Source organism: Chrysochloris asiatica, unplaced genomic scaffold (assembly GCF_000296735.1).
Source record: "Chrysochloris asiatica unplaced genomic scaffold, ChrAsi1.0 scaffold00137, whole genome shotgun sequence".
Taxonomy (NCBI): Eukaryota; Metazoa; Chordata; class Mammalia; order Afrosoricida; family Chrysochloridae; genus Chrysochloris; species Chrysochloris asiatica.
Window position 1 is genome coordinate 512,685 of NW_006408655.1, and position 16,742 is coordinate 529,426.

Sequence of the window (16,742 nt, forward strand, 5' to 3'; positions counted from 1 at the left end):
GTTTTGACGTAATTTAGGATTTAATTTTCAGCCTATTTCCTCATTTGTCTGCTTGTCCCGCTCCATAATGCCCGTTCAGGCCTTTTTTCTAGTTGTAAACAGTTCAGGGCTGGCAGTGGCCATTTGGTTTTAATTGGAAACTGTCTCTTTAAATTTCGAGGAGATTTGTGCACATGCATAGTAGAACCCTCCGAGGATGGGGCTGGGTGCCCACTAGCTCAGGCACCCCTATAGTCACCAGAATGGAGGTGCGCAGATAGCAAGGGACCAATGAATAGATACCAAAAGAAAAGAATGTCCACACCTTTATCTCAGAGGTTCTGCCAGGTGTCTGTGGCCGCTCTGATCCTTTCCCCACATGGTCTCACCCAGGATGGCGGCTCCTGGAGCAGCTTAGCATCCCGGACTAGAAAGCAATAGATTTCTTGCTTCTGCCACAAATTCCCCCAGCTGTGAGCCTTCCAACCTTCTAAATAGTCCTTTATATGTGATTCAGAGTTCTGGGACCATCCCCTGAGCCTGCTTGGTCGGGTATTCTGTGTTGTTTTTGGCGGAGCTGTCTGCTACACGTCCACCCAATCCACCATCTTGTTTGTTCTCTATATAAGAGTTTTTAATCTTCCTATTGGAATCCTGGTGTAGCTCTATAGGATAAGCACTGAACTACAAGGTCAGCAGTTCAAACTCACCTGCCTCTCTTCAGAAAACCCTATACAGGGTCCCTATGAGTTAGAACTTGATGGCGCTTAACAACAAGAACAAGGAACTCAACCTCATCTATAATGTGGACATATCTGATATGATTGTTCTGTGATTCACTGGGGAAATATAATAATACTCTCTATCAGGCATATTTAATAAGTTCAATAAACATAGTTCCCTTCCTTAATGGTGCCTCTCTTCCGTCTCCTCTTCCATCTTGATTTCTAATAGTATTTGTATGACAGCTGACCTCAGTAAGGCAAGGATGAGAGGTATAGCCTTTACCTAGAAAAAAATATTTAAAGTAAGTGTGTTCCTTTATAGGTGCCTCGCAGTATTATTTTGGAGAAAATTGCTATATTAATCATCATCTTACATTTATTAATTACTGCTATATAAGTAATATTTGAAGGTAGGCATGGTAACTATTCTGGAAGGTCAGTGGTTTTTGGATCCTTTAATAAATTACAAAGTGTAATGTAAATTAGAAAACAAGTAGATTTAGTAGAAAATTCAAACCCCTGTCAAAGCCACTTGTAAAGTTCTCTGCTTGCCTGGATATTGTCATAATAAATATGTTTACAGGTGATATGCCAGAAAATATAGAACTAATTTTCCAGTACATGATCTAAGTAGCATGATCTATTGATCAAATGAATATTTTCTTTGAAATTTTAAAGTGTTTATTTTACATTGTAAAGTTTATTTTTGTTGTAAAGCTTTCCTTGTCATTGTCTAATTTACTAAAATCTGGTATATGGTAGTTGATAATCTTTGTTTCAGAAATTTTACTTTTATTTTTAGTGAATTACCTATTCTGAAAAAAATGTGAAGTCTTTAGAAAAGAAAATTAAGAAATTCTGACAGAATTTCATGAACTAATACTTTGAAATTGTTGCCTATATCTAGCCCAAATACTCCCTAAATTGATTGAGTCAACTTGGTAGGAATATAAGAACAACTCAAATTCTCTCTTGGAACTTACAGTATTTTAAAATTGAATTTTGGATTTATTATAAGGAAATGATAAGTGTTACCTGTTTTACAGTTAAAACAGAGAAGAAGACGGTACAATTTAGTGATGATATACAGGTAGAGACAATAGAGCCAGAGCCGGAACCAGCCTTTATTGATGAAGTAAGTGCTTCCTTGGTGCTAGCATTTGTAGTTTTGTGTTGAAGTTTACCTGAGTAATTTTTGTTGTTATAAAAGTTCAAACACTGCTCTCCAGTCCCATTTATCTTAGCATTGTGTTGAATTCTATCTCATTATTATACCCTTATCCTGCTTAATACTTCCTAGAACAGTTATCGTATTTATTTATTCTATTTATGGTCACGTTTATTTTTAATGAATTACCTATTTCTAGTTTTTGGTTTTTTTTTTTCCTATAACAAAACAGTATTGTAGTGAAACCTATTTTGCGTATATATCTCTGTGTTTCTTTAGAATAAGTATCCAGGAATGGAACCTTGTGGTTTACATTTTAGATACTGTCAATTTGTTATCAAAATTGGAATTTACACTCTCATCAGTATTATTGGGGCATAGTGGCTCAGTAAGATAAACATTGGTTTCTGAACCACAATGTCAGAGGTTCAAGCCCACCAGCCACTCCACAGGAGAAAGATGAGGCTTTGTATTCTTGAAAAGATTTAAAGCCTTGGAAACATTAGCAAGGTTGCTATGAGTCGGAACCGACTATAGCACTTAACAACAGTAATCAGTATTATCTGAGAGTACCTGTTTCCTCAGATACTCAGCATTAGATATTCAGATTGTTTACATATTACTCAGGAAGGGATGATTCGCCATGTTGAAAAATAAAATGAATTACTGTTCTTAAAAATAAAACATCCCATATTATTTTTACATAAGCTGTTTCATAGAATCGATAATAATATGCTGAATATTCTGGAAATAAGGAGCTCTGGTAGTGTAGTGATTACAAATCGGGTTGTAAACTTCAGGGTCAGCAGTTCAAAACTACTAGCCATTCCGAGGGAGAAAGATGAGGCTTTCTATGCCCTTAAAGATTTACAGCCTCGGAAACCCTGTACAGGGTCGCTATGAGTCAGAACCGAATCCATGGCACAAAACAACAACAACAACATTATGGAAATACTTCATGGTTGCCTCCTTGGATTGAAACACATTCTAGTATTTGGGGGAAAGCTTATACTAATTTTATGATAAGTATCTTCATATATAATTATGGCATGTATAACAACAATATATATTTTCAGAGGTTGTGATTGAAAATACAACTTGGGGTAACTCAATCTGTACTCTTTAGAGCCAGTCATTAGGACCTGAGCTTATTGGGAACTGAAAATTAGAATCTCTGTTGTCATTTATATAAAAAGTAAAAGTTGTAATTTGTTAACTTTTCCAGCTTGAAGCATGTTTGTGGGTTGTTTTTTTTATATATACTCATTAATATTTTGCATTTTTGAGTATCAATATAAGCAAAAGTGTATTGAATTAACTTACTAGTAAAATATTAAATTACAAAACTAGCCAACCATCCAAGATTTTCTGAGTATTGTATAAATCCGGGATCAGTAGCCTATAACTTGTAGGCCATATTTGTTATATTGCCTGTCTTTTAAATAAAGTTTTATTGGCGCATAGCCATTCTTATTTATTTATGTACTATCAGTGGCTGCTCTTTTGATACAGTGGCAGCTTTAAGTAGATGTAACAGATTGTTTGGACTTCAGAACTTACAGTATTTGCTGTCTGGTCGTTACAGAAAAGATTTGCTCACCTGGATGGAATATGTATCATGTTAAGAGAATCTTTTCAATCCATGAGTACTCTTTCCTAAAATTAATCTCCCAGAGAACACTGCCTGTCATCTCTTGTCATTTATTTCCTTTGTCACCTCTCCTTTTATATTTTCCTTCTACCACTTTACAAAAGTTTACAGGCTTACTTCTTACTGTCCTGAACCTTAACTGTGGTATATTGATGCAGAACATACAAATTTTTCCAGAGGCAACTCCAAGTACTGGTATTGGTATTGAGATAGTAATGGTTCTAATGACTAGATAGCAAAATTCAGGACCAAAATTAGTTGTCAGCTAGTAGATCATTAAAAGTAATTTTTAATGAGATGACACTCATTTCTGTTTTGAAGCTCAGAAGTATTCAAAGAGTTGAATGGTATTGCTATAACAACTCTTTTACTTAGTTTTATAAACACTGTTTCTCAACACATTCATCAGTAGAAAGAAGCAATAGGAATAGAATTGATGATGAATGCTGGCTCCTTTCATTTCTCAAAATTTGAAAGACAGGTTTTTTTTTTTTTTGACCCGGGAATAGTTCTTAAACTCATTCAGATGAATATTTCTAGCATTTAGAGCATTATCATCACTTTATATGCATACTTTTATTACAAAGAAATTTAATAAAGTAATCAGTAAAAGACCTTCAAGTATATTAGGTTAACATTTTTGTAGGGGAAATTGAGTGGAAATATGATGAGGCAAAGGAGAAACATGAGCTAGTTGCTATTCCTTACAGATTGATCGTTGTGTTTTTTAATGATAATGGTAGGTACAAATTACTATGGTGTTTCACTTCCTTTGGATATATGTAAAAGTGTGTTTAAAAGGCTGTTTTATTTTAAATTTTAAGTACATCAAATGTACTATAAACTCAGAACAATATCCTTTGCAATATTTTACACTATGAATAACATGAAAAATGTTATGTCATTTTAAAATTAAATATGGGGGAGGTATTTAGATTTATAGCTTTCTTTTAGAGGAAAGAGGAGTAGAAAGTTTAGACTATTAGAAAAACTAACTGTAGAGACTGCATAGAGACTAGGAATTCAACTGGGTCAATCATGGAAAGCTATGTTTGGCTGATTGCATTACATAAGGAAATACATATAGGGTCTGATCTACCTCAAAATCCGTATCTGCCAGTAAATAATTTGAAATAGGGTATAGTGTTACATAAGCAAATGAAAACAGAAAAGTGCTTGTTGACTCTCCTTATGTTACCATAATTTTTTGTTTTGTTTTGTTGTAAACTCTTTCTGATATATGCATTCATTTTTTTTCGCCTACTTACAATGAAAATTGTGAATCTTTTACTTTGAAAATATACCTAGTCCTCACTTATTGACTTGCTTGTTATCTGACATTTCATGGTTACAACGAATTAGAGCAAATTATCATGTAGTGCCTCTGATGGTCTGGGCCCCATGGGGGCTGCAGCCAGACCTGGGGTGCCCTCTAAGGGCCATCCTGAACAGTATACCAGAGGCCTTGGCAAGGACCAGCCATGCGAGAGACACAAGCCTCCTGGCATGTTAATCCATAACATCTTGGTCAGACCATAGAGGGTACAGGGCAGTGGCAGGATGATAGGAGACTGTGGGTGGGCAGAGGCCAGGTGAAGATTCAAAGGGGCCAGGGAGTTTGGTTGGGGAGGCAAGAAGAGGAGAGAAGGAAATGGGGGGCATCCGGGGTTACAGGGATGGTGAAGGCAGAGGATGAGCAGGGTCCCTGCCCAGGGAAGGAGGCTGTAGATGCCAGATAATACTGATCATCCTGCTCCCCACCCTCCCCCCTTACAACTTTCATGGACCCTAGAGTGGAGGGGATGGCATGATATGGAATGGGGGCCTGTTGCACCATGCACATCTTGAGACACACCAGGGGTGCCCAACTGGCAGCGCCAAAAAACATGTGCCAAAAATAAGGCACAGCCCCCAATTTTAGCATAACTGATTTTGCATAATGACAATAAGCGGTATAGTATCCATTTCAAAATGCAGAATTCTCTTAACTTGGAAAATGTTTTACGTGTCATGTTACTCTTGATGAATTCACTCAAATTTTGTTCTGAGTTTAAATGACTACTTTGTTTAGAATTTGGTAGTTTAAATGATTTATTTACCTTGTGTACATGTGTATATAAATAGCATAACCTTTGTAATTAACTTGATAGTGTGCTTTGGTGTACTAGATCTATATTTTGAGTTTTAGAAACATACACATAAATACATGTGACATGATTGTTTCATTAGTTTCATTGGTTCTTACAAGAAAAGATTCTGTGAAGCATATCTGAATCGTTGGTTTGAAATACTTTTAGCCTTCCTCACCTAAGAGAAAAGAAACCACAAATCTTTCTTGCCTTCGTGACAAACTGAAGCATTGGTGGAAGAAAATGTAGAATAAACCCTTATGGTTCTTCTTAGAAGGACAACAGCTGTAATGTAGCTGAGTTAAGACTTCAGAAACAGCTGCTGTATTCAGTGTGGTAGAGAAGAAGTCATAACTGAGTTGTTAGTCATAAGCACTTGCACCTTGAGAGGGATATACACCTGTCTGTGGCTAGGGTACAGCTGCTCCTATAAATTTGACCAAAATCCATTAGCATAGCACAAGAGATTGACAGCCCACATGTTATAAGTGTAAATATAGCTCTATGTTTTCTTATTTTAAAGAGAGTGTTAGCATTTTCCAAAAATAAGTAGAGTTTTCAAGGCTCTGCTTCATATGCTACTAAAGAGAATCCATGGGTTACTAGATATACTAAAGTGAAATTGGAGTCTTCATAACTATGAATTACAGAATCCCGGTATCCATTATCTTCTTAACGATTTTCTTAGTAAGGGAGTGCGAACATAAAGGTTTTTTGCTTTTTATATTAACTGTATTACTCCCATAGGATAAAATGGACCAATTGCTACAGATGTTGCAAAGTACAGATCCCAGTGATGATCAACCAGATTTGCCAGAGTTAGTTCATCTAGAAGGTAAACCATATTTTTCCTTTATCTTATAAATAACAAAATAGAAGTTATAGCTAATGTTCTATTATACACCAGTTATCTGTATAAATACAATTGAGAAAAATATAAAAACATAAGTTAATTTCTCACTTTTCTTTGACCTAATTTCATCTTTGATATGAAATTAAACCTTTGTTAGAATTTGAATTCTTTATTTAAACTTTTTTTTCCCAAATAAAACCTACAACATTTTAGGGTCCTGTAATGGTATTTTTAGATTTTGTCATAAATATTTTAGATTAAATTGTTGTCAGTTTACATTAAGAAAATCGATCTTAGGTCCTGTGAATTGAAATTAATTAATACAGCTTTTATAAATTCTTCTGAGTATGTAATTAAAACCATTATATCTTAAATTATACAAATAACAAAGGTTTGATTTCTTTTGCTGTGTTGTCTTATATTCAACTCTTGTCATTGTAGCAGTGTGTCACCAGATGGGACCTCTCATTGATGAAAAACTGGAGGATATTGATAGGTAAAAGAACACATGTTGCATGTATGTTATATAGTGTCTTACTTGAAGTTCTTTATAAACTATGTAGTGGGATATAGCTATCTTTTATCTTTTTCTTTAAGAAAAAAAAATTAGTTCCAAGGGAACTAATTCTGATTCACTTGTTTCTGTCTGTGCTTTGACTCATTGGTGCTTAACTCATGTAATCACCTTTACTAACTTGTATTCACCAGTATCCACAAGTATCTCTATCTGATTGTAACTAGAGAAATCTAGGTATTTTAAGATGTGAATTGTAATTAGCTAGAATTTTCCCAGCACAGTACCTAAACCTTAAATAAAGTCTTGGGGCTAAAATACAGGAAAGTCTATGACACAGAGTTTTAATAATTCTTGAAGTTGTCACTTCTGTTTTAATTGCCTTAATTTAGAACATTGTATAATTTAAACAACTATGTTTCAAATTACTTTGTAACATTTCAGAAAACATTCAGAACTCTCAGAACTTAATGTAAAAGTGATGGAAGCACTTTCTTTGTATACCAAGTTAATGAATGAAGATCCAATGTATTCTATGTATGCAAAATTACAGAATCAGCAGTATTACATGCAGTCATCAGGTGTTTCTGGTTCTCAGGTGAGCATTTAAAACTCAAGCATATCCTTTTACATTTGAAATTATTTGATATAATTTTGTATTTATAGAAAATGTAGCTTTCTAGATGTAATGTTCAGACTAAAAATAAAATCTAAATGAATAAACTAGTTAGGCCCATTAGTTGATCCCCTCTCTTCCTTTTAAAAAATATTGATATTTTAGCATAATTTACCCTAGACTTCAGGGGTATTTTTAAAGAGTCATAGTAATTTTCTAGCTAAGAACTGTAGTTTTTGTCTCTCTGAGTAGCATTTCTAATTGTTACTGAATTCTTCTGAGTATTAATGGTTTTTCAGTGAGCATTATCGATCTGAAAATTCCCCAGCCCCCTGCATGTGAGAATGCCTGTAATACAACATTGTTGTTGTTGTTAAGTGCCGTCGAGTCGGTTCCGACCCATAGTAATACAACATAGAGAGCCTTTTTTTGTCAACTTATTTCAAGCAATTATTTTAATAGTCCCTTTTCCACAAATGAAGTAGTTCAGAACATAGGGTGCAACTAGCCAGGCATTCTGCTTTACCCTGGCAGAGTGGGCACAGACAGGATTCTGAAGGTCCTGCTTGTTTGTTTGATTTTCAATTGCTTCATGCCCTACTAGCTTCTTCCTTGTAACTGGAGGCCAGAACCCTGAGATGAGCAGAGAGACTTTTGAGACATCTGGGTCTAGGATGACAGCTGCTCAGCGGTCTTGATTACTAGTTTGTACAAAACTCAAACAAAAACAATTTTGTGTTTAAATACGCTGGTATTGTGTTTAACCGTAGTGGTTACCAGTCAGGCTGCTAACCGCAAGGTCAGCAGTTCGAAACTACCAGCCGTTCCGCGGGAGAAAGATGAGGCTTTCTGCTCCTGTAAAGATTCACAGCCTCGAAAACCTTGTTACAGGGTTGCTATGAGTTAGAACCCACTCCACGGCACATAACCACCACCACCACCCACCACAGTGCAAGTGCTTCAGATATGAGTATAATGAAGATCCTTGGATTCTGATGTCTGGTGTGTCATGTGGTTTAATAGAAGTGCTAGGATAATTGTTCTTGTTTCCTGGTGTTAGATAGTATTAATCTTTTAACCTGTTCTGGTATGGTGCTGTGGGTTAATGCACTGGACTGCAACGTTGGTTTGAACCACAAGGTTGGCGGTTCAAGCTCACCGGTCGCTCCTTGTAAATTCTATACAGGGTTGCTATGGGTTTGAACCGACTCTACGGCATTTAACAACAGTCTTACTCCATAGACAATAGAGTTCTTTCTTTTAAGCTGGTGAAACGGTATACAAAATTAGAATGTTTTGTGTTTTTACGTAGCCCTGTAGCACTGTGGGTTAGACATTGGGCTGATAACCAAAAGGTAAGTGGTTCAAACCTGCCAACCACTCTGCAGGAGAAAGGTGAGGCTGTCTGCCCCTGTAAAGATTTACAGTCTTGAAAACCCATATTGGGTCTCTGAATCAGAACCAACTACATGGCAGTGAGTGTGTGTGTGTAAGGTTTCAAGCGTTTAAGACTCAATCTCAAGAATGTTTTTTTAAATATGCTTTTTTCAGGTGTGTGGGAGTAGTTTGTCTCCTGATTTTATAAATAAAGTTTTATTGGAACATAACTACATAATTCTTTAAAAACATTGTGTGGCTGCTTTCTGTACTGTTAAAGTTGAATCCTTGTTCAGAAACCATGGTTGTTGGTGGTTATGTGCCATGGAGTCGGTTCTGACGCATAGTGACCTTGCATAGAGTTTCCAAGGCTATAAATCTTTACAGGAGCAGAGCTCCTTAAGGGCCCATAAAGCCTGAAATAGTTACTATCTGTCCTTTACCTCCCCTCCCCAAATAAAAAATTTGCTGACCTCAGCTTTAGAAAGTTAGCTTCATATGTATGCAATTTAGGAAATGTAAAATTTAACCACCGCTGAAAGTAGCCTATTGATTTAAAACTATGGGTTCCAATACACTGCCTAACCATCCTTTAGGCTTCCTTTTAAGGAAGTAGTTCTGGTAGTGTAGTTTATGAATCAGGCTGCTAACTTCAAGGTCGGCAGTTCGAAACTACCATGAGAAAGATGAGGCGTTCTGCTCCCGTAAAGATTTACAGCCTCGGAAACCCTGTGCAAGGTCACTATGAGTCAGAACTGACTCCATGGTACTTACCAACAGCAACAAATAGAGATATAAAGTTTCTTGATAAGTTCCTTTATTATAGCTGCATGGAAATAAACATGAATTCAGCTAAATTTACTGAAGGAAAAAGAAGCCCACTTCACTAGAAATTGTTTAATGTCAACAAAAGTCATTTTTCAAAAACCCACAGTGTAATTGTTATGCTTGTTGTAACTGAGTAATCTATTTCTTCTTTACTGAGTTTTATCATTAACTGTTCTAGGTATATCCAGGGCCTCCTCAGACTGGTGCTTATCTGGTTGCAGGGAATGCACAGATGAGCCATCTGCAGAGCTACAGCCTTCCCCCAGAGCAACTGTCTTCTCTCAGCCAAGGAGCCGGTCCGCCGACTGCAAACCCAGCCCTTCCGAGTCAGCAAGCTCAGACTTCTTATCCCAAGTAAATTGTTTGTTGACTTTTATTTAGAGTTAGTGCTGTTGAGACTCTGAAGTGCTGCCTGATTATCTGTAACCATAAAAACTGGATGAGAAAACAGTTGTAGTTGCCAGAGGGTCAGCCCTGTTTCTGCTAATGAGTGGGTTCCACAGTAGCTCCTGAGGCATTTCAGTGCCAGAAGCCACTCCTCTGTTTTACTCACTCACTAAGCAGTGCTCTTTTGTGTTGAGCTCCATAGTTTTTATATTTCTACTATTAGTTTTTATGGCTCTGCTTTCATTTGAATTCTACAATGATATTTGATAAAGACTTTACTGAGACTTAAATTTAGTAGCTATTGTTTTGTGCCATCGAGTCAGTTCCAACTCATTAGTGACCCTCTCTATAGGTCTTGTATCTCTATGGGTGTAGAAAGCCTCATCTTTTCTAGCATGGAGCAGCTTTTGGATTCAAACCACCAACCAAGTGGTTAATAGCCCAGTGTGTAGCTCACGACACCACCAGGGCTCCTTGATAACTATTAGTTGTTAAGTGCCATCCAGTCTGTTCCTCCATAGGGTTTCCTAGGAACTGCTGATGAGCTCGAACTGCTGACCTTGTGATTTAAACTAACATTTTAGTCTAGTGCTTAAAACTACAGTGCTACACCAGGACTCCTTGATAACTGTAAGTTGGCATTTTTCCACATTTGATATAAAATCTGAATGTTTTGGTTATTGTCTTAGAATTTATACTTCTGGCCTCTTTCAAGGAGCTTTGGTGGTACTGTAGGGTAAACACTATCTCTTGACAACAGATACCTCCTTTTTTTCCCTGTGCTGGAAGATCCTCTTAACAGAAAAGAGAAGGTACAAGCAGCTATATGTGTGTGTCCCTGTAGCTGAATAAAAGAGGTTGTTGTTGTTAACTGCTGTTGAGTTGGTTCCAATACACAGCAACCCTGTATAGGGTTTCTGAGGAGCAGCTGGTGAACACACAGACCTTGCAGTTTAAACCGACCTTGCAGTCCAGTGCATTAACCCACAGCACCACGCCAGGGGGCAGATGATAGGTGCCCATTAGCATAGTTTGCATCATTTACTTATAGTGCTCCCTACCATGTAGTTAAAAGGAACCCTGTTGGTGTGGTGGTTAAGCACTTGGCTTCTAACTGAAAGGTTGACAGTACGAACCCACCAGCTACTGCTCTAAGGGAGAAAGATGTGACAGTCTGCTCCTGTGAAGATTGCAGCCTAGGAAACGCTGTGCACAGTGTTACTCTGTCCATTAGGGTGCTAGGAGTCAGAGTCTACTCTAAGACAGCAAGTTTGCTTTTGGTTTTATCATGTAGTTAAATGCTTGCTAATTATAATTGCCTTTTCTGCTTTAAAGTCTTTTCCTTGAAGCAAAAAAGGGGTAGGCTTTAAGTGTTATTAACTAGCACGTCTTCTGGAGTCTTGGTGTGTTGCTGTAGGATAAGCACTGGACTGCTAACTGAAAGGTCGGCACTTTCAAACCCACCAACCTCTTTGTGGAAACCGTCTGTACAGGGTTGCTATAAGTCAGAACTGACTTGATGGCACTTAACATCAACATCAACAGCACAAATTTTAGAAGTTATAGGTATTCTGACTCGTAACTGAAGTTTCTATGTGGCAAAGGCCCAATGTCTAGAACTCCCCATTGGTGTAGGAGTTGCCCAGGAACACTCCTACACTGCCTCACTATTGCCCTATTCATCCTCAAAGAGTCACCTTTTGAAGAGGTTTAAGCAATTTTAAGCATTATTTTGTTATCACATCTTTTATTCTGACGTTACCTTGTTGTTGTTGTTGTTGTTAAGTGCCATCGAGTTACCTTAAGAAGGACAATAATAGGCTTATTGGCATTATACGGTAATGCACTGGACCACAGGGTTGGCTTGAGCTGCAAGGCTGGTGCTTCAAAACTACAAGTCACTCCTCAGAAAGCCGACACGCGGTCTTTAGGAGTTGGAACTAACTCAGAGGCACTTAACAACCACATTATAGCATCAAGGGCCTTCCCTACTTGGTTATGTAACACACGAAGAAATAGTAAGTCCCAGCCTTTTTCTCTAAAGTTAAAATGTGGTGAAAAGGAACATTCAAGGAAAATAAGCAATCAGGTAGGGGTCTATTCTTGGAAGTGTTGCTTTAGAACTTGATACAAAGTAGATACAGGTAAATATTACTGAGAAGTCAGCCACTGCTTACCAGGAACCCCTTAGATATGTTATTAGCCAGGAATGCCACCTCCTTTTCTGCTAGTCCTCTGTCTTACATACTGGTCTATATTGTTAGAGGAAGGAGATTACTAGGGCCCCATTCTTAAAGTTCAGGCCTTCAGAAATTATCCTTGTGAATAACATAGTGTGCTGGTGGGCCTCTCGCTGTACCATCATGTGGAGCTGTGCTGCCCTGCTGCTAGCCTCTGGCTGGTTCTCGATGTGTGCCTCTGGAGTCAGTGTGTGCAGGGCCTGCTCTGTGTTTAGGGGCTAGGCACTGTGGATACTGTAGCTGTGAATGTCACTTCTCAAGAAACACGTGTTCATTTCAACAGATCCTTTTGGAGATAATATCCTTGAAACATTTAGTCCTGTGTCTGGCTTGTTCAGTGTTAGTCTTTAGCTCTTAGCTTAGCTGTCGTTTTTACTGGAAGCCTTTCTCTTCTAATCTTCCCATCTCTCCAGCACCTTTCTTCCTGTGTGCTGCCCTAAAACCCTGTAGTGTTATGGCTAGGTTCCAACGACTAGATCGTTATTCAAAAATCACCTTTATGTGAAATTGGAGGCTGACCACTTCAGATCACCAAGTAGAGAGTGACTGCATCATTATATACCTGCCAAAGTCCATCACTACATAACTGCCAGACTGCTGAGAATCATGGCCCAGCTAGGTTGACACATCACCTTAACCATCACAACTTGCATTGCTTTTGCCTCACACCTCGGCATTCATTACTACCAGATGTGTGTAATTATTGGGTAGACTAGTCAGATATTAGATTTTTTTACTATTGCTGTATATGCAAAATATTGATTGACAAGACAGTAAGTGAGGAGTAGGTGTATTTCCTTCTGTACAGTGTTGTTGTTTTGTGCTGTCAAGCTGATTCAGACTCATAGAGACACTTTATAAGGGTTTGATCTTCATCAGTATTTTATGTCCTCGTTGCTTCAAGCAAACAACGATGTGTCATCAGTATATCGCGGGTTGTTCATCACTGTTCTCTCTGAGTTTTCCTTCTGCCTCACTGTCACTTCTCACTCACCTTTGCCTAACATCTTTTCATCTTCATGGCTTTGAGGTCTAGCCTCCCAGTATATGGCCTTTTTTTTTTTTTTTTCCCCTGTTAGCACTCATTTCCAAGGGGTCTCATCCAGCCCATTTATATGCTGATGACACCCTAATGTATTTCTAGTCCTTTAACCTCATAGCTGACTGCCTGCTCATTAAACCTCATAGACATCTCACTGACACATCCAAAACCATTCTTTTTGCTTCTCCTTCCAGAAACCTAGGATTGCTCTAGCTCCAGTCTTCTTTTCAGTGAAAGGATACTGTACAGTGCACCAGGTATACTGTCCCTTTACCAGTTAGTCCATCCTAAAGCCTCAGACATTGATTACTTTATCCATTTGCAAATTTTGAGGGCTCTGCCTTCAAAACTCATGTAGAATTTGACCCTTTCTTCCATTTTCACCATGAAATACCTCAAGCCACCTAGTAGCTCTGACCTTGTTGAGTGCCATCGTGTTGTTTCAGACTCATAGCGACCCTGTGTAGGGTTTCCAAGTAGCAGTTTATCATACAGTGCTACACCATGACTCCATCTCCCATTTAGGCTACTGTAATGACCTCCAGTCAGGTATCCTGACTTCTATCCTTATCCCCAAAATAAACTTGTTAATTCATAAATTAGGTCACATCGCTCTCTCCTGCCTAAAACCAACTAATGACTTTCCATCTTAGTCAAAGTATATGCCAGATTCTTTTTTATGATATACAAGGTACTGTATGAGGGGGCTTTAAAACTATCAGGAAATTTTCTGTGAACTTTTTAAATCCCCTGTAAGTTCTAAGGTCCCTCGCCTGTTAATGCTGCCACTTTACCTTGTATCCTACTCCCCTCTCCTCACTTACTTTGCCTCAGCCCTCATGGCCTCCTTGTTGTTCCTTGACAATTCATTTTCTCCTCAGAGCCGCTGCACTTGTTCTCTTTGCCTGAAATATGTTTTTTCTTAGATAATTGATATACCTTACTTTACTTTTTTTCAGATCTCTGCTTAAAATGTTGCTTTATATGAAAGGCCTTCCCCTATCAGCTCTATAAAAGAGACTCCCTTGCCCTGGGTAGTCTTTCCCTTCTCTACTGTGCTTTATTTTTCTCCTTAGCAGTTATTACCACTTGACATAGATTCATTGTCGTTTTCTCCTATGGGAGTGTAAGCACCATGATTGCTAGGGGATTTTTTCTCATTCTGCTGCACAAGACCTTTTCAAAAGTGTTGAAGAGCAAAGCTGTCAACTTGAGGACTAAGGTGCGCCTGACCCAAGCCATGGTATTTTCAGTAACATCATATGCATGCGAAAGCTGGGCAGTAAATGCAGAAGACCATAGAAGAATTGATGCCTTTGAGTTATGGTGTTGGAGGAGAGTATTGAAAGTGCCATGGACTGCCAAAAGAACCAACAGATCTGTGTTGGAAGAAGTGCAGTCAGAGTGCCCCTTGGAGACCAGGATGGCCAAAGTTCATCTCTCATACTTCAGACATATTGTCAGGAGGGACCAGGCACTGGAGAAGGATATCATGTTTGGTAAGGTGGAGAGTCAGAGAAAAAGAGGAAGACCCCCAGCAAGATGGATTGGCCAAGTGGCAGCATCAGTGGGCTCAAACGTAGCAGCATTTGTGAGGTTGGCCCAGAACCAGGCAAGTGTTTCATTCTTTTGTGCATAGGGTTGCTATGAGCCGGTACTGATGATGGCACTTAACAATACATGAATTAAATAGGTTGAAGGACATTATAGATATTTAATAAATAATATCTTGAATGGATGAATGATCAGTAGCTTTCTGTTTATCTCTAAATGTGAATATCATTCAGTATTTATGTAATTTAGTGTTTTTTTTTCTCCTTCCACAGCACAATGGTCACTTCTGTCCAAGGAAATGCATATCCCAACCAGGCTTCAGTATATAGTCCACCCCCTCCTACTGCTGCTGTTGCTGCTGCTGATGTCACTGTATACCAGAATGCAGGAACTAATATGTCTCAGTTGCAAAACTATAATTTGACGTCATCAACTCTGCCTCAAGCAGCAGGCAGTCAACAGCCACCTCAGCCACAGCAACCATATTCTCAGAAGGCTCTGCTATAGGACTTGGGATTCCTCTTTGCAGCAGATATCTGCTAAATGCAGTTGAGAACGTTATGAAATTCTTTAATATCGTAAGATTTGTTTATCCTCAACATATAGGAATCTATCTTGGTCAACAAATTTAAATATCCAAGAAGGTAGAACTACTCAATTTGCACTGACTTTTTAGAGTTCTTCTACCCCACCTGCTCCTTTCCACCTAGAGGAATGAAACTACTTACAACGTTTAATTCTTTTCATAATGTGAAAGAATTGATTCACGATTGTCTTGTAAAATTACCCGGTCTGAGGAAAATCAAAGTCAAACTTAACAAAATGCTGTTGTGACAAATGTTATGTACATATATTGATGTGTAATGTCTTTAGTGTTTTGAATCACAGTAGCGATCATGTGAATATATTTAACGCTGTGTTAAATTAATTTACATTACTATTTTATTGTAATCATGAATAACTACCATGTTTCTGAATGTGTTGTGTGGATTTAAGATCATTACACTATCCTCTTAAACCGAAGAAGGAAGTGGTCATGTATTTACATGAAGGCATTATGTTGTCCGTGATTTAGCGTCTCGTTAGACTAAACCTTCTTTTTGCTAATTGTGAGCTACACATATGTATAGGAAAATGCTCCGTGGCCTCTGTGCACTATAGCTGCCATCACTCCAGTGTACAGTAACTTAAGTTACGGTGCGGTTCTATAGCAAATGATAATTTTCCCCTAATGAAATTTCACATTTTGGTGTGGTACTTCACAATACGGTGGGACCATGTGACAAATGAAATAGGATCACATTCTTTATATGTTCTTTTAAAGGAAATGATGTCAGTTTGCTTTTTCCTCATTGACATAGTAGTTAGGTTTCTAAGCTGTGTACTGTGTTTATTGGTGGCAGTGACACCAAAGATAGAGGCGTTGAATAGATATTTTGAAACTGGAAAGAAAATACGAATTACACTACACTTTCAAAGTCTTGTACTTGTTTAGGATATAAACAAAATGTGTTTATTCTAATTTTACCCCCACTGCTAGTCTTTTAAATTTGTGTCTTTAATGCATTGTATCCTTTAATTCTTCATTAAAATGGATATAAGTAAATATTTCAAAGTAACCTATATTCCTGGCTTTGCTTGTTGTTAAGTACCGTGGAGTTGGTTCCGACTCATAGTGA

At 38.0% G+C, this 16,742-nt stretch overlaps 1 protein-coding gene across 1 annotated transcript in view; it reads left to right on the forward strand.

Moving 5' to 3' along the window:
- STAM (signal transducing adaptor molecule (SH3 domain and ITAM motif) 1) overlaps positions 1-15,570 on the forward strand; it is a 100,684-nt gene extending 85,114 nt beyond the window's left edge. The window contains exons 7-12 of the mRNA XM_006869904.1: positions 1,751-1,839; positions 6,400-6,487; positions 6,947-7,001; positions 7,464-7,617; positions 10,019-10,194; positions 15,336-15,570. Of these exons, the coding sequence (XP_006869966.1) occupies positions 1,751-1,839; positions 6,400-6,487; positions 6,947-7,001; positions 7,464-7,617; positions 10,019-10,194; positions 15,336-15,570 (797 nt within the window). The remainder of the gene's footprint in view (positions 1-1,750; positions 1,840-6,399; positions 6,488-6,946; positions 7,002-7,463; positions 7,618-10,018; positions 10,195-15,335) is intronic.
- The last annotated feature ends 1,172 nt before the right edge of the window (positions 15,571-16,742 follow it).